At 44.9% G+C, this 13,893-nt stretch overlaps 1 protein-coding gene across 4 annotated transcripts in view; it reads right to left on the minus strand.

The window, feature by feature from the left end:
• The window catches only part of OPHN1 (oligophrenin 1), a 389,158-nt gene extending 375,746 nt beyond the window's left edge, over positions 1-13,412 (minus strand). For 2 of the 4 annotated variants that reach the window (XM_063703080.1, XM_063703079.1), the window contains exons 1-2: positions 12,456-13,144; positions 12,155-12,312 (exon numbers count right to left, since the gene is read on the minus strand). In XM_063703080.1, the coding sequence (XP_063559150.1) occupies positions 12,155-12,308 (154 nt within the window). In that variant the 5' untranslated portion in view covers positions 12,309-12,312; positions 12,456-13,144. Of the gene's footprint in view, positions 1-12,154; positions 12,313-12,455 lie in introns of all 4 variants that reach the window. The other 2 variants (XM_063703078.1, XM_004064300.5) reach the window with 2 other exon arrangements.
• Between the last annotated feature and the right edge of the window lie 481 nt (positions 13,413-13,893).

Below are 13,893 nucleotides of genomic sequence, written 5' to 3' on the forward strand. Positions count from 1 at the left end.
TTCCTGCAGGTCTGTAAAATGCTTGGCTGCCTTCAGGCTGACACTGAACGTGCATTCTTGGCAAGATGCATTGAAGAAAACACAACTCTTTTCTTTCTTTCACAAGCTGAAAGTGATTCTCAACAGAAAAAAAAAAATCACAGTCTCAGCAAAGAGAGTTCCTGAAGGGTAGAAACTGTTTTCATGAAGCACAGTAGGACCAATTATTGGTTTCAGTACTGATTTTGTGACTAACTGGCTCTGTGACCTTGGACAAGGAACACCCCTCATAGGCTTCGGTTTCCTCATCTGAAATATGAAGGCATTAAATGAAATGCTGAAAAGGCCCCTCGAACTCTGAGTCCAATTCCAGCAAGATACTGCCGATTAGTCAAAAGAAAAGGAAATTGTTAAATACAAATAGTATCTGCTCTTCACAAAGCAAAAGCAAACAAAATTCCAAGAAGCCCCAGCTTTCCCTCCCCTTCTACTCTGCTTTCATTGTTATCCAATCCCTGGCTGAGTTGTTACCCAATTAGCACACTGGTACCCCTAGCTTTCCCATTTAATGCCATTACAGAACAATCATCCCCATAATCCCTCAAATACTGGGCATGGATTCTAGAAGACAAACCTCTCCACATCAACCAAACAGGGAAAAAAAATCAATATTTCCCATGTTTTAGAGCAAAAGAAATTCAGCATAGTGATGATGGTGGCAGAGGCATTTTCTTTACAATGCTCCAGGTTTGTTTTTTGTTTTTTTTTCTGTACTCAACAAAAGTTGTAAGGGGCAGCTATAAAACACCTCAATGCCTTATTACCCACCCTCCTCCTCCCACCTAATGAATTCAGGATGGATGAATTCAAGATTAGTCTCCAGCTGTCAATTGCCACATACATAATATATATTTTTCCAATCACAGAAAAAAGCTTTTCCACGACAGCCTGGCTTTGGAAAGAGTTGGAAGTTGAAGTGTGGCCCTCCTGCTTCTGGGAAGTCCTTAATGAAAACCTTTTGTAAAGAACTGCCTTGGAGTTCCTCATATGGCACTATAGTGCTGGACTTACTGCTCACCACTTGTGAAAAATTCCAAGCTGCCTTAGGATAAAAATAATATGGGGAAGGACTTTGTCACTCGTTAGTAATGCCACACGTTTCCCAATATATACTACTCACTACATGAAAAGCAGCTGTGTTTGCCCTAAGAGGTTGACAGATGAGCAAAGAGTGGAGACTTTGGGAACTGCTCAACCAGCTGGTGTAGGCTCTTGGGGCAGAAAATAAAGAGGACAGGTATCACACCACCAAGATGTATCGCCATTATTCTATGACAAAGGAAACAGAACACAACCAGACCCTAATTAAACTGAGCTAGATTGCTCAACAGGGAAATCACCTGATCCTAGCCCTAATGGGGAGGAAATACTGAAAAGAAACCTTCCACTAATGCAATTTTTGCTGCCATCTGGGTCATTTCAAACAAAAGCACCCCTAGCCCCAATAAAGAACATCAAGACAGTTGAAATGCAAGCTACCTGCTTGCAGAAAGAGCCTTGGACCCAGCACTTTGGGAGGCTGAGGTGGAGGATCGCTTGAGCCCAGGAGTTTGAGAGCACCCTGGGCAACAAGACAACAAAATCCCATCGCTACAAAAAATTTAAAAATTAGCCAGGCATGGTGGCACGTGCCTGTGGTCCCAGCTACTTGGGAGGCTGAGGTGGGAGTATCGCTTGGGGTTGGGATTCAAGGTTGCAATGAGGAAAGACAGACAGAGAGAGAGAGGGAGAGAAAGAAAAAAGAAAGAGAAAGAAAAAGAAAGAAGGAAGGAAGGGAAGGAGGGAGGGAGGGAGGAAAGAAAGAAGGGAGGGAAGAAAGAAAAAGAAAAGAAAAAGAGAGAGAGAGAGAAAGAAAGAAAGAAAAAGGAAGGAAGGAGGGAGGGAGGAAAGAAGAAGAAAGGGAAAGGGAAGAAAGAGAAAGGAAGAAAGAAAAGAAAGAAAGAAAGAAAGAAATAGAAAGAAAGAGAAAGAAAGGAAGGAAGAAAGGAAGGAACGAGGGATGGATGGATGAAAGAAGAAAGGGAAAGGGAAGAAAGAAAGAAAGAGAGAGAGGGAGGGAGAGAGGGAGGGAGGGAGGGAAAAAGAAAGAAAGAAAGAGAAAGAGGAAAGGAAAAGAGAAAAGAAAAGAAAAAAGAAAAGAAAGGAAAAGGCCTTGGAAAGGGAAACCAGGAAATCTGATTCTGGTCACAATTCCGACTCTAGCTCTAGGTCTCTGGAGAAGTAATTCTCTGTCTTGACTTTCTTTTCCCTACATATAAACCCAGTGGAGTAGATGTGTAGCTTTCTTTTTTTTTTTTTTTCTTTTTTTGAGACGGAGTCTCGCTGTGTTGCCCAGGTTGGAGTGTAACGGCTCGATCTCGGCTCACTGCAAGCTCCGCCTCCTGGGTTCACTCCATTCTCCTGCCTCAGCCTCCTGAGTAGCTGGGACTACAGGCGCCCGCCACCACGCCCAGCTAATATTTTGTATTTTTAGTAGAGACAGGGTTTTGCCGTGTTAGCCAGGATGGTCTCGATCTCCTAACCTCGTGATCCGCCCGCCTCAGCCTCCCAAAGTGCTGGGATTACAGGCATGAGCCACCGCGCCCAGCCATAGATGTGTAGCTTTCTAAACAACCTTCCAGGTCTGATGTTCTATAAGATAGAGCTAAAGGAAGATGTAGGTATATAAGACAAGTGCCTGTCACCTGTTTCTCCAAACACAATGTTTTTTTTTTTTTTCAAACAGCTCTGAGATACGACTCACACACCATAAAATGGCTCACAGAGCTGTACAACCATCACTGCAATCCAATCTTAAAAAATGTTCATGATCCCAAAGAGAAACCCTTTACCCATTAGCAGTCCCAATACATTTCAACCCTCCAGCTTAGCAATCACTAACCTGATACTCTCTCTAATAGATCTGCTTATCTGGACATTTCATATGAAAGGAATCATGAACAATAGGTAGTCATTTATAACACTTTTCTCACTTATCCTAAGGTTTTCAAAGTTCATCCTTATTGTACCATGTGTCAGTACTTCATTACTTTTTATTGCCAAATACTATTCCATTGTATGTCTATACTACCTTTTATTTATCCATTTTTCAGTTGATGGACATTTAGAGGTTGTTTCCACTTTTTTGGCCATTATAAATAATTCTACTATGGGCCAGTCATGGTGGCTCACGCCTGTAATTCCAGCACTTTCAGAGGCCAAGGTGGGCTGATCACCTGAGGTCAGGAGTTCAACACCAGTCTGGCCAACATGGTGAAACCCCATTTCTACTGAAAATACAAAAATTAGCCGGGCGTGGTGGCGGACACCTATAATCCGAGCTACTCAGGAGGCTGAGGCAGGAGAACCATTTGAACCCAGGAGGCGGAGGTTGCAGTGAGTCAAGATCGTGCCACTGCACTCCAGCCTGGGCAACAGAGCTAGACTCCATCTCAAAATAAATAAATAAATAAAAATAAAAATAAAAAAAATCACACACTGAATATCCTCTTCATACTCTTCTCACAATTGTAATTAATTATTTAAGAGGGTAATTTGATATTTAACATATGTTCCAAAAGGGCAGAGTCTATAGTATTCTTATTCACCACTGTATCCCCAGTTTCCAGGACAGTACCTGACACATAGTAGGTGCTTAGTAAAACCTTCTTGAATTAAACTGAATTGCCTTTACATTGCCCAAGGTTTAGCACTTGATACAAGCCTGGTAAAGGATCATGAGGGCCTTCCACTCCACTAGAAAATAAAATCAGCTCAAGATTTCCAGGGTACTCCCATGGAAAAGTGTGTAACTTTCCAGATCCTCATAGGCTTTTAGGAAATTTCTGTAGTAACTGATTAGAGAAACAGATGCCAGATTAAACAAAAGGTTTTGGCTATGCTTAAAAAAAATAAGGCTATAAAAATGAGGCTGAAAGGTAAAGTTCCTTCATCACTCTAGAGTCTGATTGGAAAACTTTTCTTAACAGGCAAGTCAAGCTAAAATCTTCCCTACCCCAGCCTGGCACCATCCTCTACCCCCAAATAAGAATAGTTTCTTATAAATGGACACACTGAAAGGTTGGCTTGGTTCACTTTTCAATCCTAGTTCCCACAGCAGCCACAGTCCAGCTACTCTGGAATCTGGTCTTGTGAGGAACTCCAATGAATATGGCAATATATAACCTCTGTCAAATTCCATTTAGCATTACTTCACATCTATTAATACTAACAGCAGTACCAAATGACATACCCATTATATTGATCTGAGTTACTCTGGAGAAGATGTAAAATAACTCCATGTGCTCAGAGGCACTGATTAAATATCACTGGGAAAATGACAAGATACCTGCTGAGCGAGAATGCATATTATATCACCAACTCCTCCCGCACACCATGGCACTACACCCATCCCAAAGGGATTAAAAGCTTTGGGGTCCCTCAGTATAGAGCTATTCAGAACAGAACTGAAGGAAATCAGGTGGAGACCTACCAAGAAACATTCAATGAGAGGATAGTCAAGTAGGTCAGCAAGTCATCTACTCATGCTGGACATACTACTTGGATTTTCCCTTTGCCTATTCTCCCAGAGTGAAGGTGAATTGGCTCCTGAAGTTTATGATAGAATCAATTCACATTGTTTGACTATTTGACTAGCATGGTGGTAGCCAGAAAACAAAATAATAAAACCAGAAAGAACCGTAAATATTATTGACCAAGCCTCTAATTTTATAAAATGGGAAAACTGAGACCGACAAAACTAAAGACATGTTTAAAGTCATATAGCTAGCTAGTGACAGAATTGGAATCAACCCATCCTTCCAGGAAAGCAACCACTCACCAGATAGGTGCCCCGGTTGCCAAAGTGAAAGCTGCAAAGGTACCCCAAAAGGTGACCTTAATGTAAACATCTAAAACTCTAAAAGCAAAGAATGTAAGACAGTGAGCTTTTTAAAAAAATTAAGATTGAGTTATTAAAACTATAGAATTATATTATTTCTACTTTATCAATTTTATGTATATTTAGAGTACTGAATGCATCTTTTGGATTTTTTTTTGAGATAGGCTTGAGCCAATGCACCTGGACTGGATTCTTTTTTTTTTTTTTTTTTTTTTAGAGAGGGAGACAAGGTCTCACTCTGTAGCCCAGGCTGGAGTGCAGTGGAGTGATCTCTGCTCACTGTAACCTCTCTGCCTCTAGGGCTCAAGCAATCCTCCCACCTCAGCCCCCTGAGTAACTGGAACAACAGGCACGCACCACCATGCCCAGCTAATTTTTCATATTTTTTGTAGAGACAAGGTTTCATCATGTTACACAAGCTGGTCTCAAACTCGTAGACTGAAACAACCCACCCGCCTTGGCTTCCAAAAGTGCTGGGATTACAGGCGTGAGTCACCAAGCCCGACCCTGGATTCTTTTAAAACATAAGTTTTCAGCTGGGCACAGTGTCTCACGCCTGTAATCCCAGCACTTTGGGAGGCCGAGGTGGGTGGATCACTTGAGGTCAGGAGTTCGAGACCAGCCTGGCCAACATGGTGAAACCCTGTCTCTACTAAAAATACAAATATTAGCTGGGCGTGGTAGCGCACGCCTGTAATTCCAGCTACTTGGGAGGCTGAGGCACCAGAATCGCTTGAACCCAGGAGGTGGAGGTTGCGGTGAGCCGAGATGGCACCACTGCACTCCAGCCTGGGTGACTGAATAAGACTCTGTCTCAACAACAACAAAAAAAACATGAGTTTTCATTAGTCCAAGAGAGCCTATGTATGTGTGGTTGTGCACGTATATATGTGGGTTTAGTGATGTGTTTTTTTTCTGACATCTGTTTTATATATATATATATATATATAAACATACACAGAGGCTGGGCATGATGGCTCACACCTATAATGCCAACACTTTGGGAGACTGAGGTGGAAAAATCATTTGAGCCCAGGAGTTCAAGACCAACCTGAGCAACATGGCAGGACCCCATCTCTCCAAAAAAAAAAAAAAAAAAAAATTAGTTAGCTAAGATTGGTAGTGTGTGCTTGTAGTCCCAACTACTCAGGAGGCTGAGTCCGGAAGATCCTTTGAGCCCAGGAGTTCGAAGTTGCAGTGAGCCATGATGGTGCCACTGTACTTAAAAGTATGCCACTCTGGGTGACAGAGTGAGACTCTGTCTCTTAAAAAAAAAAAAAAAAAAACATACTTATAAAGCACATTATCCTTGGTTTGGAAAAGGGTATTTAGAAATTCTCTTTTAGGCCAGGCACAGCGGCTCACGCCTGTAATCACAGCACTTTGGGAGGCTGAGGCAGGCAGATCACTTGAGGTCGAGAGTTCAAGACCAGCCTGGACAGCATGGTGAAACCCCATCTCTACTAAAAAAAAAAAAAAAATTACAAAACTTAGCATGGGCATGGTGGCATGTGCCTGTAGTCCCAGCTACTTGAGAGGTTGAGGCATGAGAATCACTTGAACCCCGGAGGTGGAGGTTGCAGTGAGCCGAGATTGTGCCACTGCACTCCAGCCTGGGCAACACAGTGAACTCTGTCTCAAAAAAAAAAAAAACAAAAAAAAAAAATTCTGTTTTAATTTTTTGTTAAATTAAATACTGTCATTTACACTAAAATAATGTGAAATTTTATGTAAGCGTAAAATAAGGTCCTGTAATTGGGTTAGTCATTCCTTTCTCAAATCATGAAACTATAATATGCCATGCAAAACATAGTAAGTCATAGAATGTTAGAGCTCAAAGTGGGTTTATAAACCTCCCACCCCAGCCCCATCTTTGTAAAGCCACAGACCCTGGGGTCCCAGTGAAATCGCTTATCAAGGTCACAGATCCCATTAGTAACAGAACCAGCACCTTACTCAGGTATCTAGATGCCATGTCCAGGGTTTTGTCCCATTATACCATCATTTCGCCTCTGCTCATTTGCAAAGAGTATCCATTGTTGCTTCCCCAGGAAAGCCCCTATCTGAAGACTGTCATCCTCTATTTTCCTAGCCCATTAGAGTCCAAGAGTCAGACTTGTAGAGCTGTATCATCTAGCTCAGGGGTTGCAACCTGATTGAATCTGGCCTATGAAAATGTTTTATTTAGCTAGCACAATTAAAAAAAAATAAGAATGTAGGCTGGGTGTGGTGGCTCACACCTGTAATCCCAGCACTTTGGGAGGCTGAGGCTGGTGGATCACTTGAGGCCAGGAGTTCGAGACCAGCCTGGCCAACACGGTGAAATCCTGTCTCTACTAAAAATACAAAAATTAGCTGGGCATGGTGGCGTGTACCTGTAATCCAGCTCCTCAGGAGCCCAAACCTCCCTTTCTGTTGCCTATACCCCAGATGACTCAAATTATTTGCTGTCCCCTTTGTATTCTGTGTCACTCCCACTACATGAAATGCCCTGTCCTGAATAGTGTCATGCAGTAGGATAAGCAGGGCCTTTAGAGTCAGGTCTAGGTTCTAATTCAGACACTTGCCCTTACTAGTTGAGAAAGTTACTTAACTCATCTGAACTTCAGTTTCCTCATCTAAAAAATGGGAATAATAATCCTTATCTCAAAAATCTGTTACAAGATGTAATGCCTGACACATGGGAACAGCTAAACAAGTGATAGTGTTATTAATTCTACCCAACTCTGATGGTGCTTCCTCCTTGGCTTCTCCCTTGTGCTCCCACTGGGAAATCAGCTTTCCCTCTCATGTCATATATCATCAGGTCCACCTGTTCCCACTTTTATGGCTCTCATCTGTATCTACTACCTTATATGACACTCATTTCTACCCACGTCTTCTCTCTCCCACCAGCCTAAGAACCTCTTGAAAGCAGTATCCATCTGTGACTCATTCTGTATGCCTGACAGCTCCAAGAACAATGACTTGAACACGGTATGTGTCCAAGTATGTATTGAATGAATAGTATGCATTCGCTAACTATATATAACACTTATTAGATGTGTCATGCTGCTTTGTGATATGAGCAGGGGCCACATCACTTGTTCTGAATAATACCTAGCCTCAGGGCTTAGCAAATATTCAAACAACATTGGGGACTGAAGCTGCCAACATAAAAATAAAGGACAAACAGAAAAGTTGGCAATATAGTCACCTTTCAGAGGGATGGTATTTTTATTTTCCATTAGTTTAAGTTATAATCACCTGCACTTCAACAATTATGAAGAGATCACATTTAAGCAAGAGGAGTTCCAACTACTTCTGCTTATGCATTTCCCTTCAGAAACCTACAGAAAATGACACATTCACCAACAGAAATATTAAGAATCTGAAGATGTATTATCAACAACTTTGTTTAGCCATTTCCATTTACAGATCATTTTCATAATCCATTAATTTCTTTGAGCCTCACAACAATCTTGGGAGGTGGGTATAATTACCCCGATTTTACAGACGAAGTAAAAGTGATTTGGGGCCAGGCACGGTGGCTCATGCCTGTAATTCTTGCACTTTGGGAGGCCAAGGGGGGCGGACTGCCTGAGCTCAGGAGTTCAAGACCAGCCTGGGCAACAAGACAAAACCCCGTCTCTACTAAAAAAAAATACAAAATTTAACTGGGCGTGGTGGTAGGTGCCTGTAATCCCAGCTACTCAGGAGGCTGAGGCACAAGAATTGCTTAAACCCGGGAGGCGGAGGTTGCAGTGAGCTGAGATCATGCCACTCCACTCCAGCTCGGGCAACAGAGCATGACTCTGTCTCCAAAAAAAAGTGATTTGGCTGGGTGTGGTGACTCACGCCTATAATCCCAACACTTTGAGAGGCCGTGGTGGGAGGCTTGCTTGAGCCCAGGAATTCCAGATCAGCCTGGGCGAGATCAGTGAGACCCAGTTTCTAAAAAAAATTAAAAATTAGCCAGGCATGGTGGCGTGTACTTGTAGTCCAGCTACTGGGGAGACTGAGGTGGGAGGATCACTTGAGCCCAGGAATTAGAGGTGACAGTGAGCTATGATTGTGCCACTGTACTCCAGCCTGGGCAACAAAGCAAGACCCTGTCTCTAAAACAAGAAAAATGAAAAGTGACTTGTGGGACCAAGTGCAGTGGCTCATGCCTGTAATCCCAGCACTTTGGGAGGCCAAAGTGGGTGGATCACCTGAGGCCATGAGTTCGATACCAGCCTGGCCAATATGGTGAAACCCATCTCTACTAAAAATACAAAAACTAGCCAGATCTGGCGGTGTGTGCCTGTAGTCCCAGCTACTCGGGAGGCTAAGACACGAGGATCACTTGAACCCAAGGGGCGATGGCTGCAGTGAACTGCGATCATGCCACTGCACTCTAGCCTGGGTGACAAAGCAAGACTCTGTCTCAGGAAAAGAACAAAAAAAAAAGTGATTTGTGTTAGATCCCAAGATGGAGAAGCCAAGAACATAATCCTGATCTTCTAACTCCGATTCCAGTGTTCCTTTTTCCTTTTTCCTCAACACAGAGCAAGAACATAACTTTGTTTTGCTTCCACCCTACCTACTTTCAGAAAGTCACTCCGCTGGCACAGTGTGAGGAAGGAGAGTGGGAGTATAAACATCACTGTGGTCAAGACAGTAGGAAACATCCTACCTTTGCCTCTAGCTAATCAGACTTTTAGAATCCATGCAATTGAATGGAAAGAAATGGAGAATGGGTTAGCTGCTGGGTTTTATTTTCTACCTGTCCTATTTTTGGCTTTCTGTGTATACTCAGAAACAGAAAACTACCACAAATTTCAAGGAGCCCCTAATCTAGAATATCTCTTGGATCTTCTGCTCATATGCAAAATTTTAGATCTGCTTAACTGTTGACTCTTACCACTTTGAGTCTTAGAAAAGAAGGAAAGAGGCCAGGCGTGGTGGCTCATCCCTGCAATCCCAGCACTTTGGGAGGCCAAGGTGGGTGGATTACCTGAGGTCAGGAGTTCAAGACCAGCCTGGCTAACGTGGTGAAACCCCATCTCTACGAAAAAATACAAAAATTAGCCAGGCGCAGTGGCACATGCCTATAGTCCTAGGTACGGGGGAGGATGAGGCAGGAGGATCGCTTGAAACCAGGAGATCCAGGCTGCAGTGAGCTGAGATCATCCCACTGCACTCCAGCCTGGGCGACAAAGCAAGACTTCATCTCAAAAATAAAAATCAAAAAAAAAAAAAGAAAGAAAAGGAAAGAATAAAAACCTTTACTTGCCCCTAGCTTATGAAACTTTTGCTCTTCCACCATGTTTTATTGAACTACTTTTTTTCTTATAAATCTTAATCTCTCTGATATGCCTTAGCTGGTGATTTTTAGCATGCTTTTAGTTACCATCCACTTCACAAAGCCATTCCATTCCTAGGGCTTATGATGAGATTCGTTTTACTGTGGATACAGCACCAAGCAGTTTACTGTAATATGTAAACAAAACAAAACAAAGCTGAAACATTCCTCCTTTTCCTTTCCGTGAACTCTCACCTTTCTACTTATGTAGCACAACCTGCATATCCTTAACCTCTTAAGGATCAGCATTTCAGATACTAGGCGTTTACTCTTGGTCAGGCCACAATAAGACAAACCATTAAAAGATCAAACACAATCAAATGACCTGCAGGAACTTCGACAGTGTACATATTCTGACCAAAAGTGGGCAGAGAGCATGTGAAGGAAAAGCACAGACTCCACAGGGCAAATCAGAAGGGCTGCACAAGAAATACCAGCTGGCAGCAGTTACCAACACACTACCACTTTCTTTTCTTTTTTTGAGATGGAGTTTCACTCTTGTTGCCCAGGCTGTAGTGCAATGGCATGGTCTCGGCTCACTGCAACCTCCATCTCCTGGGTTCAAGTGATTCTCCTGCCTCAGCCTCCTGAGTAGCTGGAATTACAGGTGCCTGCCACCATGCCCAGCTAATTTTTTTTTTTTGTATTTTTAGTAGAGACAGGGTTTCACCATGTTAGCCAGGCTGGTCTCGAACTCCTGATCTCAGGTGATTCACCCGCCTTGGCCTCCCAAAGTGCTGGGATTACAAGCGTGAGCCACCTCGCCCAGCCTCGCACTACCACTTTCAAATCTTTCTTTCTCCCTGCTCTTGGTTGACTGCATCCGCCTAAGAAGGTTGCCACACTGGTCCTAGACCCTGTATTTGGTGATAAATTCACTCAAAACAAAGTTATAACCATATAGGACATACTTGCCAATGACTCTGACTTTATTTTTCACAATCATCTTTCAGCCAAGAGAAAAAATTAATTATCACTCCACCCAATCATTACCCTCCATTCTTCTGTGTATATGCTTTGGCATAAAGGGTTGGCTTGCCTGCACTCTCCTTGGGGATGTTTATTATTCTTTCTTTTACTCCAAGCCTCCTACCAACAAGCAGAAAAAAAACCTCCACACACAATGGGGGAAGGAGAGAGCTTCCCACAGCTGAGTCAGCTGTGAGCACTGGAAAAGCGAAGCTAGGTGAAGTTCCTTCAGCCCAGCAGCCCCCAACCCTATCCCTATTTTACTCCCTGGGGGCTGGGCCCCTTGTGGCAGGGAGTAAGTAGGCAGCTCTTTGTTCCACACTCAAGCAGAATTCAGTGGCATGTGAAGCCATCCAATAATCCTGAACTTAGACTGACCTTGACCTCAACCATAGCTCAGTGTGATAAAGAAAATAATTCACCGGGGCAAAGGTGCTTTCCTTAAAAAATAACTTGCCATGGCGAATTTTTTACTGCCCCCCACACTTATCTGTAGCAATCAGAGACGAGGACAAAATTATTATTCAAGCTGCTGACCTTAATCCCCAATTGTTTAGGAGGTGCTGGGGCAGTTCCTTGGTCAGCTTGGATGTCACTTTGCCCCAGACAGGGGTGCTGAATATGTCTAACAGTACAGCAGATTGTCCCTTAAGAACAACCATCTGCCAAGTAAGGGTAATTGCTGAGCAAGAGGGTCCCTGGCACAGCTACGGATCACGTCTTATAAGGTCAAAACCACTAAAGGGAAAGGCCCAAAGTTCTGGTTGTATCCACCACTTTCCACTTCTACTATCTCCACTCCCCAAGTGTGGGAAACCCATTTGCCTCAGAGATCTGGGCTGGGAGTCACCCTGCAATCTCCCTTCCCCTGGTGGTGTGGAAAGGCTTAAAGGCCAGACACACCAGCTCAGAGAAACAGCTCATCGAAGCCTTGCACTTACTTCTCATAGCGCTGATAAGCGCGTTGCCGTCTTTGATTACGTCTTTGATGAATTTGTTGGTCCTCTCCAGTTCCTGCTCATAACACTTGAGCCTCTCGCGGAAATCAGGGCTGTCCAGGTAGCAGTCGCTGAACTCCAGCGGGGGATGACCCATGGTTCTGATGGCCGGGAGTAGGGGGAAAGGGGAAAGACACAAAGACCGAGAGCATCAATGGCACAGTAGAGGAAGTAGAGGGGACGGACTGAGCGCGCGACCCGCTTAAGGAAGCTCATAGCCTCCGTCCCTTTGGAGGACAGGTACCTGTTTCAGTGAGACTCCTGAGGAGCGCTGGCTGGTCCGGACAGAGAACAGGCGCCCCGGCGATGGCTTCAGGGCCAGGGAGAGCTAACTATCGCAGTCGGATCCCGGCAGGGTGCTGCCTAGCAAGCAGCATGCCCCTTAGGCATCGCCTTCCCAGATAAGCAGCAAAAACCGCAGCCCGACTTGCCTCCGGAGACTGGCCGGATCCTTCCTGAGCAATTGCAAACGTGACACTTGGGCCCGCCCAAGGTGTAGGCGAGGTTAGAGCTGGAGCTGGGAACAGCCTCTCTACAGGCTCCTCGCTCCCGAGCGAGCGGAAGACTTCCTTCGCCGAACTCCGCGGGCAAAACCCGGATTGCACTGTCCCCTCCCCTTTCTTAAAGCCAACGCCTGCGCCCCGCCCCAGCGAAGCCCGAGGACCAAACCGGGGCGCTCTGGCTCCTTCCTCAACTGTTTTCCTTGTACCTTAGAGTTTCCCGACCAGGGCCCGCTGGCTGCTAAGACTTCTTCCTGGTGCAAGGGAGCCGGCCGGCCGGCCGTCCTTTTAGGCGCCGGAAGGGTTAAGCCAGGGCGGCAATGAAACGTAGCCTCGCTCCATAGACACTGCAGCGGGAAGAGGAGGGCGAGAGCGCGACGCACAATAGCCGCGGTGGCCCAGCGCTTCCCTACGGAAACTGGGGAGCAGTCAGCGCCCTAGGACTCCAGCTGGAAAGCGTGGCGGCCTGGGAGATGTAGTCTTTCCGTTTGCACTCCCCAAGACTCCTCCCTGCAGTCTCCCCACCACCCCGCCTGGGAGGCTGCTTTCCCAGAACGGCATTCCCAGCCTGCCGCAGGCTCCTGAGCAGGGACCGGCCCCAAGGGGCAGGTGCGCGGCGCTGGACTCTGCGGGGGAAGTTTCCGAAACTAGAGCAAGAACCCGCAAGACTAGATTGCAGGAAGCCATCTCTCACTTCCCATGATTCGGCTGGGTTGTGTATTCTTTTGCCTTCCCCTCTTTCCAGCCTTCTTCGGACCTACCAACTTCTTTTCCTCTTTCTTTTCCCATGTCTCCTGCTCTAAGCGCTCTAATTCCCGTGGGCCTTCGACCTGAAGGGTTGACTCCTACTCTAGGATCTCCGTGAAGCTCAGTGCCCCCTGCCAAAGAAAGGGAGGCCATAATTCAGAGTTAATATTTTCCTGAATAGGACCTCAGAGCATGGCTTTTGTGGCAGACGCCGATAATGCATATGATTTTCCATGTGTAAGTGGAAAGTCTAAGAAGAGGATGTTATAAATTGTCTTGCAGCTTACCTTAAAGGCAGCTGTCTTGAGACTAAGGGTGGGTAGAGGCTCGAAAAACTAAAAAATAGTTTGTGCGTGGGCAAAGAGATCCCTTTAATTCTGCAGAAGTGTTTACATTAGATTGCCCTGTGAAGAAAGCCAGAACGGAAGGGGGTTG

The sequence above is a fragment of the Gorilla gorilla genome, chromosome X (assembly GCF_029281585.2).
Source record: "Gorilla gorilla gorilla isolate KB3781 chromosome X, NHGRI_mGorGor1-v2.1_pri, whole genome shotgun sequence".
NCBI lineage: Eukaryota > Metazoa > Chordata > Mammalia > Primates > Hominidae > Gorilla > Gorilla gorilla.